General features: G+C 38.9%; 1 protein-coding gene across 1 annotated transcript; it reads left to right on the plus strand.

Moving 5' to 3' along the window:
* LOC145766469 (zinc finger BED domain-containing protein 5-like) lies at positions 1 to 426 on the plus strand. Its single transcript, XM_082578191.1, has one exon. The coding sequence runs from the start codon at positions 1 to 3 to the stop codon at positions 424 to 426; it is 426 nt and encodes a 141-aa protein (XP_082434317.1).
* The last annotated feature ends 14,648 nt before the right edge of the window (positions 427 to 15,074 follow it).

The following is a 15,074-nucleotide window of genomic DNA, read 5'->3' on the forward strand; positions in this document are numbered from 1 at the left end:
ATGAAGTTGGAAAAGGAATTTGACGGCTATTTTCCAAGTCTTGGTGAAGTCGAAGTTGCATATCTTAGGAATCCTTTCACCGCGAACGCTCAGACACTGCAGGCTGGGACAGGGATGCAAGAGGAACTGATTGAACTCCAACATGATGGCTTTGCACGCGACGTGTACTCTGAAAGAAATTTAAGTGATTTTTGGTTTACGATGTGCAAGTCGTACAAAAAGATTGCGGAACCTGCTATTCATGCATTGTTGTTGTTTCCATCAATATGGTTGTGTGAGTCAACATTTTCAGTGCTGCTTGGAATCAAATCAAAAAACAGATCACAGCTCAAAACACCTGAACATGATCTTCGTTGTGCTGTTGCTAATGTTTCGCCTCGTATTAATGAGCTTGTTGCTAAAAAGCAGGCTCATCCATCACATTAGCTAGGATTGCTGGGCTTATTCAGCCAATATATTGTTTGTTAGATTGATTGATTGCAGTGTTTGTTTAACCTTGGATTACATTGTTATGAATAACTTTGTGTGCTTTGATTGGTACAAAATATCATGTATGCAGTCTTCTAAAGCAGCTCTACTAATAATTTGTTGCAATATCTAAACTTTCTAAAGCCAAAAATATGAGAAAATTTTGGGGGTACACGAGCGAATCTATAAATTGACCAATGGGTACCGATGAACAGAAAGTTTGGGAACCCCTGGTCTAGCCTTATCAGCACTACGATGACAATCTTGTGTTGAATGGTCAAAGGGCTTAAAATGCAGCGAATTCATTTTTGGTAAGGCGTTGAGTCAGCACAGAACGATGTCCGTTAAATTTGATTACAATGCCATTATCATTACAACTAAAGCTTGAGGCTGCTGTGTCAGAAGACCGTTGTGATACGAGAGTTATGTGGTGTCGCAGAAACATTTAGCAACGTCTAAAACAGAAGTTCCCAACCTTTTTTTACACTGTGGCCCCCTTTGAAATTTTTGAAAAATCATGGCCCCCTATTTTTTTTCAACTTTTTACAAAAATTAAAAAACGCCATTTTAATTAAACAACTTGTTTATACAATAACCGGTAGTTAGATTGATATAAATACATCACACAATAAACATGATAGTAGGCCTACATTAGTTATTAACCTATGCAGTTAATGTGATGGTTGAGCTTGTTTTTGCAGTATTTTTATTAATATGTAGTGTAGCGGACAGTAGCCTATAGCCTATATAATTTAGCTTATCCGCCCATACCTAGCTGTGGAAGCTTAAGCTACAGCAACATTCCGAGCGCAGTGATCGCAGGGAATGATCGAGAACAACGTCTAGACTTCTTAGTTATAAGTAGGCTATGCTTTTATTGTAGAAAGGAACTTCACGTCACAAACTCAGGAGGTTGCAACCATCTTGATTATAATCGAACACAATTCAAATCACCACAACCATACTGGGCCATGACCAGGCGCGGATTTATTGGGAGGGGCCAATGCTTAACTTAGAAATGCAAACGTTAGTCAGCAGTTTATCACCACTCACAGTTTTGCAATGACAAAGATTATAACGAATTAATATTGATTAGAAATGAAAAAAGGGAGAAATTGTTTGTAACGGTTGCAAAATATTGATTTTTGATAAAAATTTATTGAAAAACAACAAATCAACATATAGATTACTGATTTTTAATGCTGCATGGCAGCATAAAGCTCATAACATAACTTCGTCAATGTCATCAGTCGTTATAAGTGCGTTGCGAGTTTAGCACATTTTTCTAAGTGTGTCGCTTCAAAACTTATGAAAGATTTGATTCCATTATAGGAGAAGCGATATACCAAAATTTCAGATAAAATTTTTTCAAGGGTCCGCGACTGCTTCGAAGGTATCAAACGGGTCCATCAAAACAAAAGGTTGAGAACCACTGGACTCTACTTTATAGCATATCGTATATGTCGTAGTATCATTGTTCATATCTGTTTTATCTTTTTTTTTCTTTTTAATTGATTTTCAAATTTTCTGCCCCCCCTCCGAAAAAAACTCCAAGATCCGCGCCTGGCCATGGCTTAGATCCCAGCAAAAAGAACTTGATTACAAATTGAACATGCTAGAAATTATATCACTACTGGACCAAACCTGGTCTTCCAATCTCACCACAATAACATCTCAACTGCACCAAACATTATAGGCTACTGTTACTCGACCAAACATGGTCTTCCAATCGTACCAAAAATTATACTATTACTGTCTGTTGAATTGAAGGACAGACCGCGATATACACAGCCGTTGAGGAATCAAGCATCTAAGCATCTGTAGGCTATAACGTTGAAGAGACGAAAAACTACGCATATGTGATTAAAACTGCCGGTTGCAAGAATGCTTTTAGCTTATTGGCATACGATTTCTTGAGAGGCACGCAAATTCCTAATCACGCTTCAAAATCCCGAAGCACAACTGCAAAAGTACTTGAATTACTGGGTAACGTTACATATATGCAAAAGAACGACAATTTCACGACGGTAACAAACATTGAAAAGACCTAAGGTGAAACGCAGGGCGCTACATGTAGCCTACTAGTAATTTTATTAAATTTTATTTTATTTTTTGTTATTATCCCTACTTATAGTGTTGGAGTGGACTTAGAGATGATAAACTAAAAAAATTATTATTTTTCAAATTTTTCCATGGCCTCCTTGAAAAAGGCTTGTGAGTCATGGCCCACTAGGGGGCCATTGCCTCAGGTTGGGAACTCCAAGTCTAAAACATGACAAAGAATGGGAGATGTGACGACAACAAGCTCTAGAAACACTGTGCCACTGTAACATAAAGTTTCATCTTCAACAATCGACTGTCCTGCGTAGCCTAGTTGTGAAGACATGTTTAATCATAATTCATGCAGAGTTTTAAATTTCTTGCGCCCCTTTGTGAGCCTCACACGCCCCCCAAGGGGGGCGCGACCCCCAGTTTAAGAACCACTGTTCCAGCTACCAATAATTCGACTGCTTGCTTTTTTGGAGTATAGCCTAACATGTCCTGTAGTGAGTGCTCCCTCTATTTTTAACTGCTCGTGTTTGAATTAATTCGTTTTGTAATGTTTTGATTTCGTTAATTACTGTTTTTGCTATAAGGTATAACACATTATTCCTGCACCCTATATTTGTATTACTTAATTCAAACCAAAGTAGGCTAGCTGTTTCTCAATCTCAGTGGTGAACCTTTTTATTCATTGAAGTAGTGTGCCTGCCTCTGCACACTAGTGTTCAGTCATTCCAGCGAACGGACGTGTATTTTGTGTTCAGTCAGTCCTGTTCAGTCATCCTGTACATTCTATTGTACATCCTGTACATTCCAGTTCAGTCATTCCAGCGAACGGACGTGTATTTTGTGCGCTATCAAGATGCCATCTGGCAAGAAAATTTCAACTAATTTCAGCGAAGAAGACCGAAAAGAACTAAAGGAAATAAACAATACAGTAAAGAGTTTAGCTAAAGAAATTAAAATTATAAAAAAGGAACTCAAACAGAGCAAAAGCCATCTAAAATTACTGAACAAAGAAAATTTGAAACTAAAACAAGCCTTAAATCTAAACATTGCAAAGACCGATGAATTAGAACAATACGGCAGACGCGAAAACTTACGAATCCATGGAGTTACCTGAAACCAATTCTAACAGAGACTATGGAGAAGAAACAATATTAAAAATTGCTAAAACACTACACGTTAGTTTGAATGAGAATGAAATTCAACGAGCGCATCGTCTTGGGAAGCCGCGCTCAGGAGGCAAGCCTAGAGCATGGACTTCTAAATAGTAGCATCTGGACTGGAAACGCAGTGACCAACAAAAGGCCAAACAGTTGGTACAACAGTTGGCCAACAGTGGGCCAACAGCCAAGTAACTAACCCTGTTGGCCCACTGTTGGCCAACTGTTGTACCAAATAGTAGAAACTGGACTGGACACGCAGTGGACAACATGAGGCCAAACAGTTGGTACAACAGTTGGCCAACAGTGGGCCAACAGGGTTAGTTACTTGGCTGTTGGCCCACTGTTGGCCAACTGTTGTACCAACTGTTTGGCCTAATGTTCTCCACTGCGTGCAGAGATGGGCGTGATCTTGATCTTCAAGATCACTTTTTTTTGGTGATCTTGATCTTGATCTAAGATCACTTTTTTTGTGTGATCTTGATCTTGAAGAACAATAAAATCAAGATCACTTTAAAATTGAATTTTACTTCCTAGATGGAGGCATTTTTTTAGAACTCGTACTGTACAAAGAAGTTAGTGGCAACTACTAACATTAAGCCACTGTTAATATGATATGTGCCCAACAAAAGACGATTTAAAGTCTCCATCTAATCTGGTCAGTGTTGCCATTTCAAAATTGAAAAAGTTTTCTGTGTTGATCATAATAAAGAAGTCAACTTCCGTGTACTTTATGTTGACGCATAATAAAAAATGATTTAATTTTGTTCACAATTTCCAAGTGCGAATTTTAAAGAATTGTTTGCTTTCTTTGACCCAATTTTAGATGTTTCAAAAGTCTAGAATGGCGGTGTTAAAAAATCTGGATTCTAGCAAACTTTGGTCATGTAAAGTGGTTTATTGCAGCAAGTCAACCAGACCAAGACTTGTTTAGGGTCTGAGTATGGAGCGGTTTGTCGGACCGCAAACCTCTGAACTTTTTTGATAGCAGACAACAGTATCAATGTTGCCAGATGGGTAAATGGTGCCATAAACATTGACATAATACAGTAAAAGTTAAAACTACTTAGTAACACGAATAAAAACTCCCACATGAACCAGACAAAAATTTGGTAAAAAAGATGCTGTTCAAAGTTTATTTATTTATTTATTGTAAATAAAAAAGTATAAAACTAATTGCAAATTTTGCGACTTTTTCAAAACTACTGTAATTAACCTCGGCTTTGGGTGTGACGTTGCGATTCTACGCAAACTACGTCAACAATTGATAGGCCTAATAGCAACAGTCACTAACTTATTACAATTCTTAGGCTAGCGATCGAGTAGTTAAAAGTAAAAGTTAGCAATACCAACTATATACCTTTACCCAGGTTACTCATAGTAATTAATTTTTGCAACATCATTGATCAAAAACTTCATTGTTTTTTCAAGTAGCCTACACAAAAAGTGATCTTGAAAGTGATCTTGATCTTCAAGATCACGATCTTGATCTTGATCTTCAAGATCACATAGTTTGGTGATCTTGATCTTGATCTTCAAGATCACCTATTCTTGGTGATCTTGATTTTGATCTTCAAGATCACCAATACTGGTGATCTTGCCCATCTCTGACTACGTGTCCAGTCCAGGTTCTACTATTTAGAAGTCCATGGTTGTACCAACTGTTTGGCCTTTTGTTGGTCACTGCGTTTTCAGTCCAGATGCTACTATTTAGAAGTCCATGCCTAGAGCGATCATCGTTCGCTTCTCCAACTGCAAAAAACGGAATATATAATTAGAGCGAAGAAAAACCTGAAGGCAAACCACGATTTTAACAATGCTTTCATCACAGAAGACCTCACCACTCTAAAATCCAAGCTGCTTTCATATATAAAAAATCATTGCGACGGAAAATTTGTTCTTGCGCTTGCGCACACCATCAATGGAAGAATTCGTATGAAAAAAGCAGGACTGGTAAAAGGAGATGGAAAAGATGAAGGTACAGGACAATGGCTGCATATTAATAATTTTGATGATTTGTTTAAGGTTGGAATTGACATTGACTTTAACAAGCTAAATTATAAACCTTTACTACTAAACGTAAATACTTCATTGGAAACTGACTCTGACACAGAAAGCGACTAGGCCTAAACTAATGTGTTGTTCTGAGAATGCGCCTGAAATTGCTTGCTCATGTGTAGCTCGCTTGATTATAATCCCTTCGAATTTCTGCGTTCAAGTCAACCAGCCACGTTCATTTGCAAACCTAATGACAACTTTGATTTGTGTGAAACTCTAAACAAGTCGCTTGTACAAAATATTAGCCCAAGTAACTATTACGAACAAAATTCTCCAGCACTTTATAGAAACCAAAATAAAACTATAGCATTTCTTCATATTAATATTAGGTCTATCCAAAAAAACTATGATTCTTTGTACGATTTTCTTACGACACTACAAACCCTTCCTGACGTCATATGTATCACTGAAACTCGCATTAAAACAACACCATTGGTAAACATTGCTATTCCTGGCTACGACTTTGTATATGAAAACTCGTTAACCTCAGCTGGTGGGGTGATGATATATGTTTCCAACCGTTATTCTTTTTCTGTTTTAAACCATTCTAAAGTCGATTCCGATTGCTGTGAAAACTTATGGATTAGTATCAAAAACTTGACCACTCAATCTAAACTAATATGGTGCTCTCTATAGACACCCAGGAACTAATTTAACTTCTTTTGTTCAAGATCTAAATAATTCCCTAACCACTTTAAACGAAAAGAATGAAAAGCACTATCTTCTTGGGGAAATGGGGACTTTAATATAAACATCACTAATTGCAATCTTCCTGGTGTGACCGAATATTTAAACATGCTAGAAAGCAATGGAGTGTACCCTCTGATAGTTGAACCAACCAGAGTGACTGATACCTCTTCATCAACTATTGATAACATTTTAACAAATGACACTTCAAACGCTATCCTGCCTGGGATAATCACTAGTGACCTCTCTGACCATTATCCTATATTCTGTATCATTTCTGGTTTAAAGAACTGCTCTCGTTCAAATGCCTACGTTGTTAGAGACAAACGGCACTTTAATCCTGAGCTATTTTGTAATGATCTTAGTAATCATATGTCTGAATTACTACCAGTAGGCCTTGTTTGAATTGACATCCGATAATTTAAACTTGAAGTTTGCTCGCTTTGTGAAAATAATCATTAGCGTAATTGATAAACATGCTCCACTTAAACAACTCTCTCGTAGACAAGCTAAATTGAAAAGTAAACCCTGGCTGACTCGAGGATTGCTTGTTTCCATACGAAACAAACAAAAAATGTACAAAACTCACTTTCTAACAGGAGGCGAAACAGGAAAATACATTTACAAAAAATATTCAAATAAACTAACAAAAATTAAAAGTATAGCAAAAAAGCAGTATTTTCAAAATCAACCGAACATTAACAGTAATGAACCAAAAAAAATCTGGAGTATCATAAATTCTCTTTTGCCCAATAAAAAGAAAACAACCCAGAATGTTGATTGTGTTAACGTTGATGATAAACTGGAAAGCGATCCAAAAAAAATAGCTGAGAGTTTTAATTCCTTTTTGCCAATATCGGAAGGCACCTCGCAGAACGAGTCGAAACTGAAAACAAATAATTTTAAAGACTGTTTAAGCAACCGTGTTTCCTCTTCCATTTTCCTTGAACCACCAGACGTGTACTAAATAATAGAAGAAATACATCAGCTAAACTTAAATAAATCAGCAGGGAGTGATGGTAGGCTATCTCGCCTTATTTCCTTCGAATCTCTTTGACTATCATAGCCTTGCCTCTATCCATCCTTTTCGACCACGCATTTTCGAATGGCATATTTCCAGATGTTCTCAAAATTGCTAAAGTCATTCCAATTTATAAATCTGGAAGCAAACTCGAAACAAATAATTATAGACCAATTTCTCTACTCTCATGTTTTTCAAAGATTCTAGAAAAGTTAATGTTCAAACGTTTGACATCGTTTATAAATAAGCATTCGATCTTAACGCCTACTCAGTATGGCTTTCGTGCCAACCATTCAACAAGTCATGCTACTCTAGACATTATTACCTCCTCATATGAGCAAATGCAGAACAATAAATTGACTGGACTTGTTTTACTAGATCTTAAAAAAGCCTTTGACACAGTTCATCATGAAAAACTCTTGCATAAACTTGATCATTATGGAATTCGAGGAGTTTCCAATGCCTTACTTACTTCCTACTTGAAAAATCGTAAACAATTTGTGTCTATAGGACAAGAAAATTCTACATTAAAAGAAATAAAATTTGGTGTCCCTCAAGGGTCCATATTAGAACCACTTCTCTTTTTACTTTATATAAATGATATATCTAACTGTGTTTCTTCTGTTCCTAGATTATTTGCTCATGACACTTGTCTTGTTATTAAAGCCGATAATTTATTAAGCCTTCAAAATTTAATCAATCTTGAACTGAAAGGAATCAAACGTTGGATCACAGCCAATTCACTCACGATAAATGCTTCTAAGTCTAACTTTATAATAATTGCACCCAAGACCAACCAAACATCAACTAATGTTGAAGTATTTTACGGCAATACCCAACTAAAAAATGTTCACACTGCTAAATACCTTGGTATCTTAATTAACAAGAATCTATCTTTTCTTCCTCATTGATGCTCTATCTTCCAAACTCTCCAAATCTGTTGGCATACTCTCTAAATTGAAACATTGTCTATCAACCAAAGCTATGCTTCAGCTTTACTATTATCTCGTGCATCCTTACCTAATATACGGACTGACAATTTGGGGGTCGTCATACAAAACACATATTGGAAAGCTTGGTGTTTTGCAAAATAAGGCAGTCAAAGCTGTTGTGAAAGGCAAATGGGCTGACCATGTCACACCCTTTTTTAAACAACTCAATATCCTAAAGTTAAAAGATCTGTACAACTTTGATATTGCTAAATTTATGTAGCCTACCAGTTTACGTTTAACTCATTACCCGGCTCTTTTCAAAGCTACTTTAAAAAATGCAACGAAATTCACAACTTTAATACTCGAAACTCGACCAACCTACAGTAGATTACTATTATTATCGATACACAACCACAAAACTACAACGCTCAATAAAATACTCTGGCGCAAAAATTTGGAATAATATACCAGATGAAATTCGCAAATCCTCCTTTACAACTTTCAAAAGAATGTGTAAAAAGAAAATTATTGACACATATTAGGCAAATGCTAAATTACTAATCAGACTTGCAATTGTAACACAGGCTACGTTGGCCTACCTGAATTTTTTTAATTTCTTATCATCTTCACTGTTATTTATTTATTATTATGTCTTTTTCTCAAAGTAGCCAATTATAATTAAGTTATCATTGATGAGTTAAGGGGTGGCTGCTTGACTTGAAGACCTTGAATGGTCACTTCGCAGCCTCCCGCTGTTGTGATGCTTTTATCGTTTTTTTTTTTAATTGTAATCATTTCAACAGTTTTGCTATGTACATTGTGTTTTGTCTTGTTGTGCATCTTTTTCGCGGCAACTAATAAACATCCCCGATAGATCAATTGGTTAGCGCGTCACTTCTGGAACGAAGAAGCTTCAAGATCAAGCGGCGCTGGTTCGACTCTCGGGGTGTGCGCTTGAACAACGCACGTTAAGGACTGCTCTCCATTCAGCGGCATCTAATGGATGGAATAGTCCCTCAGCAAGAAGACTTCAACGATCGGAAACTTCACTCTGTCAATCTTGGTGACCGGGCCTGCGTCAGTGATTTAAAGCCTCTGTTACGGCCAATCTCTATACAAATCAAACCTCATATAAAACCGTTCAGGTCTACTAAATCTTACGTCATGGAATTTTTCCTAAACATGAGCCAAAATTGCACCATCGTTCCGTAAGACTTGTGTCAAACCTGTTTAAACATGAAATATTGCATCATCACCTTTGAATACCTGTTTGAATTGCGTGACAATGTCTTTCACTATTACGTCACAGTACTGCGTACGTGAGTTTGAGATATTGCAAATTATTCTAGTCATTTTAAAATTGTTGCTTGAAGAGGTTGGTCGCATGTTTAACTGGTTTGCTTAGTGCTTGTCAGCTGGACGAAAATTTCCGTCTTTTATCCAAGTAATCTGTTCTGTAGTGACAAGTTTTTAGTGGTGTATCGCGTTGCACCCCATTTTCGACAGCTTTGAGGCTATTTTTACAGAAATACAATTCTCGAATAGACGTTTCCTGAAGAGTGTTTCTTTTCGGTCATTACATACAGACGAACGGTTCTGGGAATCTTATGTTACAATTTTCCCACGAAGAGATTATGGTTTACCGCTGTGACCATAAAAAATAAAAGACGTGACTTGTTAGCTGGTAGGCCAAGAAGCACTAGAAGCACATAAAGAATAAAAGACGTTACTCTGTCTAGTGTTTGGTGCAGAAGCAAAAGAAAATTAAAGACATTTCTTCTCTGTTGGTACCGAAGAACTTCAAGCTAAAAATTAAAGGCGTTTCTTTGTCGGTTCTGAAGAAAAAACTACATTGACATTCATTGGCAAGAAAGAAGATTAAAGACAATCCATCTGTGCTTGAAGATTCAAGTGAACGAATCCAAGCAAGTTTTGTGGAACTTTAGGACTTCATATACCCGTACAACTACGGTAATTGTGCATTTAAATTCTTTTTGTATTTTTACGGTCTTTGCAGTTAAGTTTTTTATAACTTAATATTTTGTGTGTTTGTGTAACTTAATTTTTTTTAATTGTTAATTTAGCCCCAACATTTAATATGTCTACACTCGGTGGCGACAAGGACTCGACCGCCGTAGACTCGACTGAGTTTAAGCCTGATGATGTTCTTTGCGGTCGGGCAGGCCATTCTGGGGAGGGACCCAGTAACGATGAGGCTAAGTCAGTTCGAGAGGCCCGGCATCTTAGACGGGATATTTTGACTCAAATTGGGGAACTTTCTGTAGCCCTAGGTTCTTTGAGTGATAAGCAGGAACTGTTAATTTTTAGATCTAAGTTCTCTACTTTGGAAGAGGATTTACGGCATTTCCATGCTCTTTTGACTAAAATTTTTAACTCTGCAATCTTGGCAGAACTTCGTGATAGGGTAGATCCCGAATTTAACTCGTTAAAAAATAACTTCGAAGAAAAAGAAAGAGAGTTATCAGATATGTTGGACGCTGACATACATCCTGAGGATAGCGCTTCAAATGTAAGCACTAGGATGTCTGAGAGCTCGTCACGGATAGTTGCACAAATTAACCTACAGCTCAGAAGAGAGGAGCTCCAGATCCAAGCTGAGGCCGAAGCAAGAGCTGCTGAGGCCATCGCGAGAGCTGAGGCCATACGAGCTGAGGCTGCCGTCAGAGCTGAGGCCGCACGAGCAGAGGCTGCCGCGAGAGCTGAGGCCATAAGAGTTGAGGCCGCACGAGCAGAGGCTGCCGCGAGAGCTGAGGCCGAAGCGAGAGCTGCTGAGGCCGCCGCGAAAGCTGAAGCGAGAGCTGCTGAGTTCGCACTCAAAGACGCACAGTTGAGGGCTGAACAACGTAAAGAGGTAGCTTTGGCTGAATATCGATCAGAGGTGGGCTCCCGGCGTAGTTCTAAGAAGGGCTCTTCTAGCCATTCCAGAAGTGAGCATCAATCGCAGTTTAATTTACATAACCTTTTCCAGACGCCTGTTCAGTCCGTGAGTGGACCAGTGCAATCCACACGTTTTCCAGCTGTTTCAGGAGGTCTCGGGGCCGCTGCTAAGGGTCTTCCTAACACGGGGCCGCCATTAGCAGTAATGCTTTGCTCTCTTCACAGTTTTCTGCGCCGCTAGTTTTTGATCGCCCAGCTACACGTAATTTGGGTGGTTGTGAGAGGCGTGTCGCGTCTCCTGATTTTAACATGTGTAAGGATCGTGATCGGGCTGGGCATGTGACTGAGCCCCATCAGCCCCTTAAGGGATATAGCTTGTCTTCTCCCGCTAAATCGAGTTCTCAACAACAGGATTGCTTTTTTGAATACCAAAATAGTAGGACGTTTTTCGATAAGGCGGCCTTGATTGGTTACGATGGTAATAACATGCCATTTATCTTCTTTAAAAATCGTGTTACGGCCTTAATGGCAGCTTCGCCCTTTAAAGGAACTCGTTTGACTTTGTTACAAGCAGCTTGTGTTAGAACAGCTGCGCAAACGATTGCTAATTTGGTTTCCGACACTCCTGTGGCTTGTCAGAGGAAGACAGGATAGAAATGTCGTTAGATCGCTTGTCTCAACGTTTTGGAGTTCATGGAGGTCTTTTCGCCGAACCGGAAATTAGAAAGTATCGCTATGGTAGCAAATTGACTTCGATCTTTTCCAGTGATTTGAAAGAATTTATAGATGAATTGTCGCAGTGTTTGCTTTACGCGCAAGCTTATGGTCAGCGTGATAAATTAGAAGGACGTTTTGTTTTGGATTTGGCTAAGCGACTCCCGTTTGACGCTAAGCAGCGTTATCTTGACTTTTTAGGTGATCAGTATGGTAGCACTGATGAGCCTACTTTTCAGAGTTTGTTTGAATTTGTAGTTCGGGAGGAAACGCGTAAGTCGACTGATTTTAGCATTATGCTAATGGGCGATTCTGGTGAGTCGCAGCATTTTAAAAAGTTTGGCAAAGGAAAATTGCCTTCTTGTCCGGTTAGGCAGACGTCGGTAAAACCCCATCATAATGTGATTTCAGAGAGTTCGCAGTACTCGACTGCTGTTGGCGCACCGCGTGGTGGTGTGGCCAGACGTAGTGACATACCGGCATGTTTTTATTGTTCGTCACGTGGTCAAGTTGAATATCATTTTTTGTCTAATTGTAAAGAATTTTTGAGCTTGACACCTAAAGATCGGAGAGATGTCATTGTGAAAGCTGGCAAATGCTTGAATTGTTTGCGCCAGCATATGGTTAGGGATTGCGTTCATGCAAACAACTGTCGTCAGTGTGGCCCTAACAACGATAGGAAACACTATTTTCTTCTGCATGATTTTTATGTGACGTCACGTGATTCTCTGGATTCGATCGGCAAAGATGAGGCTGGTGCCAGAGTTCCTGTCCGTAATGTTAAGATTGGAAATGTTAAAGCAGCCTTTAACCGCGTTACTGCTGCTCGTGTTTTGAATCCAATAACTGGCAAATCGAAGTTGGTGTATTGTCAGCATGATCCTGGTTCGCAGTTGACTTTTGTTTGGAGTGATTTGGCGTGTGAACTTGGCCTTAAACCGTATGACAAAGCGTCGTTTAAAATGGATACACTGGCTGGTTAGAAAGCTACTTGTGCTAACCTTGTCAAACTCAACATCCAGTCGTTAGAGACAGATGAACTGTTTTGTGATATAACCTCGGTGGTTAACCCAGCTTGGGCTGACGATGTTAAAACTTTACCGCACAAACAGGATTTAAGTGGTTTCCGTCATTTTCATGACGTAAATATGTTTCATTTGAATGATTGTAGTACTGTAGATGTACTAATTGGCAACGACAACGCTTATTTGATGTGGGCAAAAGAAGAACGTGTTGGTGAAAATCGTAGTGAACCGCATGCTTTACTCACTCCTCTCGGTTGGTTGGCTTGTGGTGGTAAGTCACCCTTAGTTGAAAGCGTTGCTAACGTGTGCAGAGTGCAGACGTCTTCAGAGTCGGATGTCATCTCTGGCTTTCAGCGTAAAATTGAGTCTCGTGATATGGAAATAGCAGACCTGAATAAAGTCATTCAGGATTTGACTTTGCAAAATGAAACCTGTGAATTGTCTCGCAATGATATTTTGGCTAGAGAACTTGTTGAACCGAATATTGAGTTGAAAGATGGTCGATTTGAGACGGTACCTGTACCGTTGAAGGAAGATATTGATTTACCTAACAACTTTGTGTTGGCGTCAGATAGAGCTGCTGCTTTAAGGAAGAAGGCTTTAAAACAACCCGAACTTTGTGATTTCCTTACTGACACCATGAAGGATCTTAAATCTAATGGCTATATTAAGCGTGCTGATGAAGCAGGAAATGTAAAGGGATTTGAATGGTATTTACCTTACTTTGTGACGTCACAATTAAAAAAGCGCATTGTTTACGATGGCAAGTCTGAATTTCGAGGAACTTGTGTTAATGATGTAATGTTTTCGTGTCCTGATTTGTTAAACTCTCTGGCAGATCTCTTGGCTAGATTTCGGCTTGGCAGATTTGGTGTCGTGGCCGATATGACCAAATACTTTTTTCACATTTTGGACTTTTCAATACGTAAGCCCAATTTTATTGAACTGCTTACGTACACAGGCAGTGCCGTTCGGATCGTAAACGAACGCCCTTTGGTACCTTTGAGTGACGACCCTAGGGATTTTACTGTCATCACCCCTGCCTCACTTTTGACCCCATACTTAGACCCATACTGTGCTGTTGGGCAACCACATGATCGTGACCAATTAAGAAGGGATTATCAGTTCAATTTGTCACTTTCTCAGCAGTTTTGGAGTAAATGGATCGATTTTTACTTGCCAGGGCTTCAGGGCCGGAAAAAATGGTTAAAAATGGCCGAGAATTTGGAGCCTGGTCAACTTGTAGTGGTGGGTTCTCTCCAAGACATTGGTAAACGTGGGAAGTATCAACTTGGGAGGGTGGATGAGGTGGTCCCACAAATTAGGAAAGGGAAGCCTGTGGTTCGTAGAGCCAAAGTTGCCGTCTGCAACTATGATGAGAGTACGGGGAAAGTGAAAGTAGACTACGTGTTGAGGGATATTTCGTGCCTCGCCCCCGTAAAGAACACCTAAGTGTTAAGGTTTGAGCCTGGTTTTGTCTGCGGTGGTCGATACTTGTCTGAGCCCAGATACAGTCGGTTATTATCGCAACTATTTTATGTATATAGCGTTATTTTAGCGTGTAGCCTACCTATGGTACCAATTTCATGTATCGTCTTGTATTATTCGTATTGCTGTTCATTCTTTGCATGCCCTTTGTATTTGCGTATTAACTTAAACGTGAGTGATTCAAACAATTTGTGTATCGTGTGTTTTATTCATTGGCTCACGATTGTCCTTAAATTCCTTTTTAGTTATGCCATGTTAGACTGTCATAACTAGGGGCCGCTATGTTACGGCCAATCTCTATAGCCTACAAATCAAACGTCATATAAAACCGTTCAGGTCTACTGAATCTTACGTCATGGAATTTTTCCTAAAAATGAGCCAAAATTGCACCATCGTTCCGTAAGACTTGTGTCAAACCTGTTTAAACATGAAATATTGCATCATCACCTTTGAACACCTGTTTGAATTGCGTGACAATGTCTTTCACTATTACGTCACAGTACTGCGTACGTGAGTTTGAGATATTGCAAATTATTCTAGTCATTTTAAAATTGTTGCTTGAAGAGGTTGGTCG

The sequence above is a fragment of the Aplidium turbinatum genome, chromosome 1 (genome assembly GCF_918807975.1).
Source record: "Aplidium turbinatum chromosome 1, kaAplTurb1.1, whole genome shotgun sequence".
Taxonomy (NCBI): Eukaryota; Metazoa; Chordata; class Ascidiacea; order Aplousobranchia; family Polyclinidae; genus Aplidium; species Aplidium turbinatum.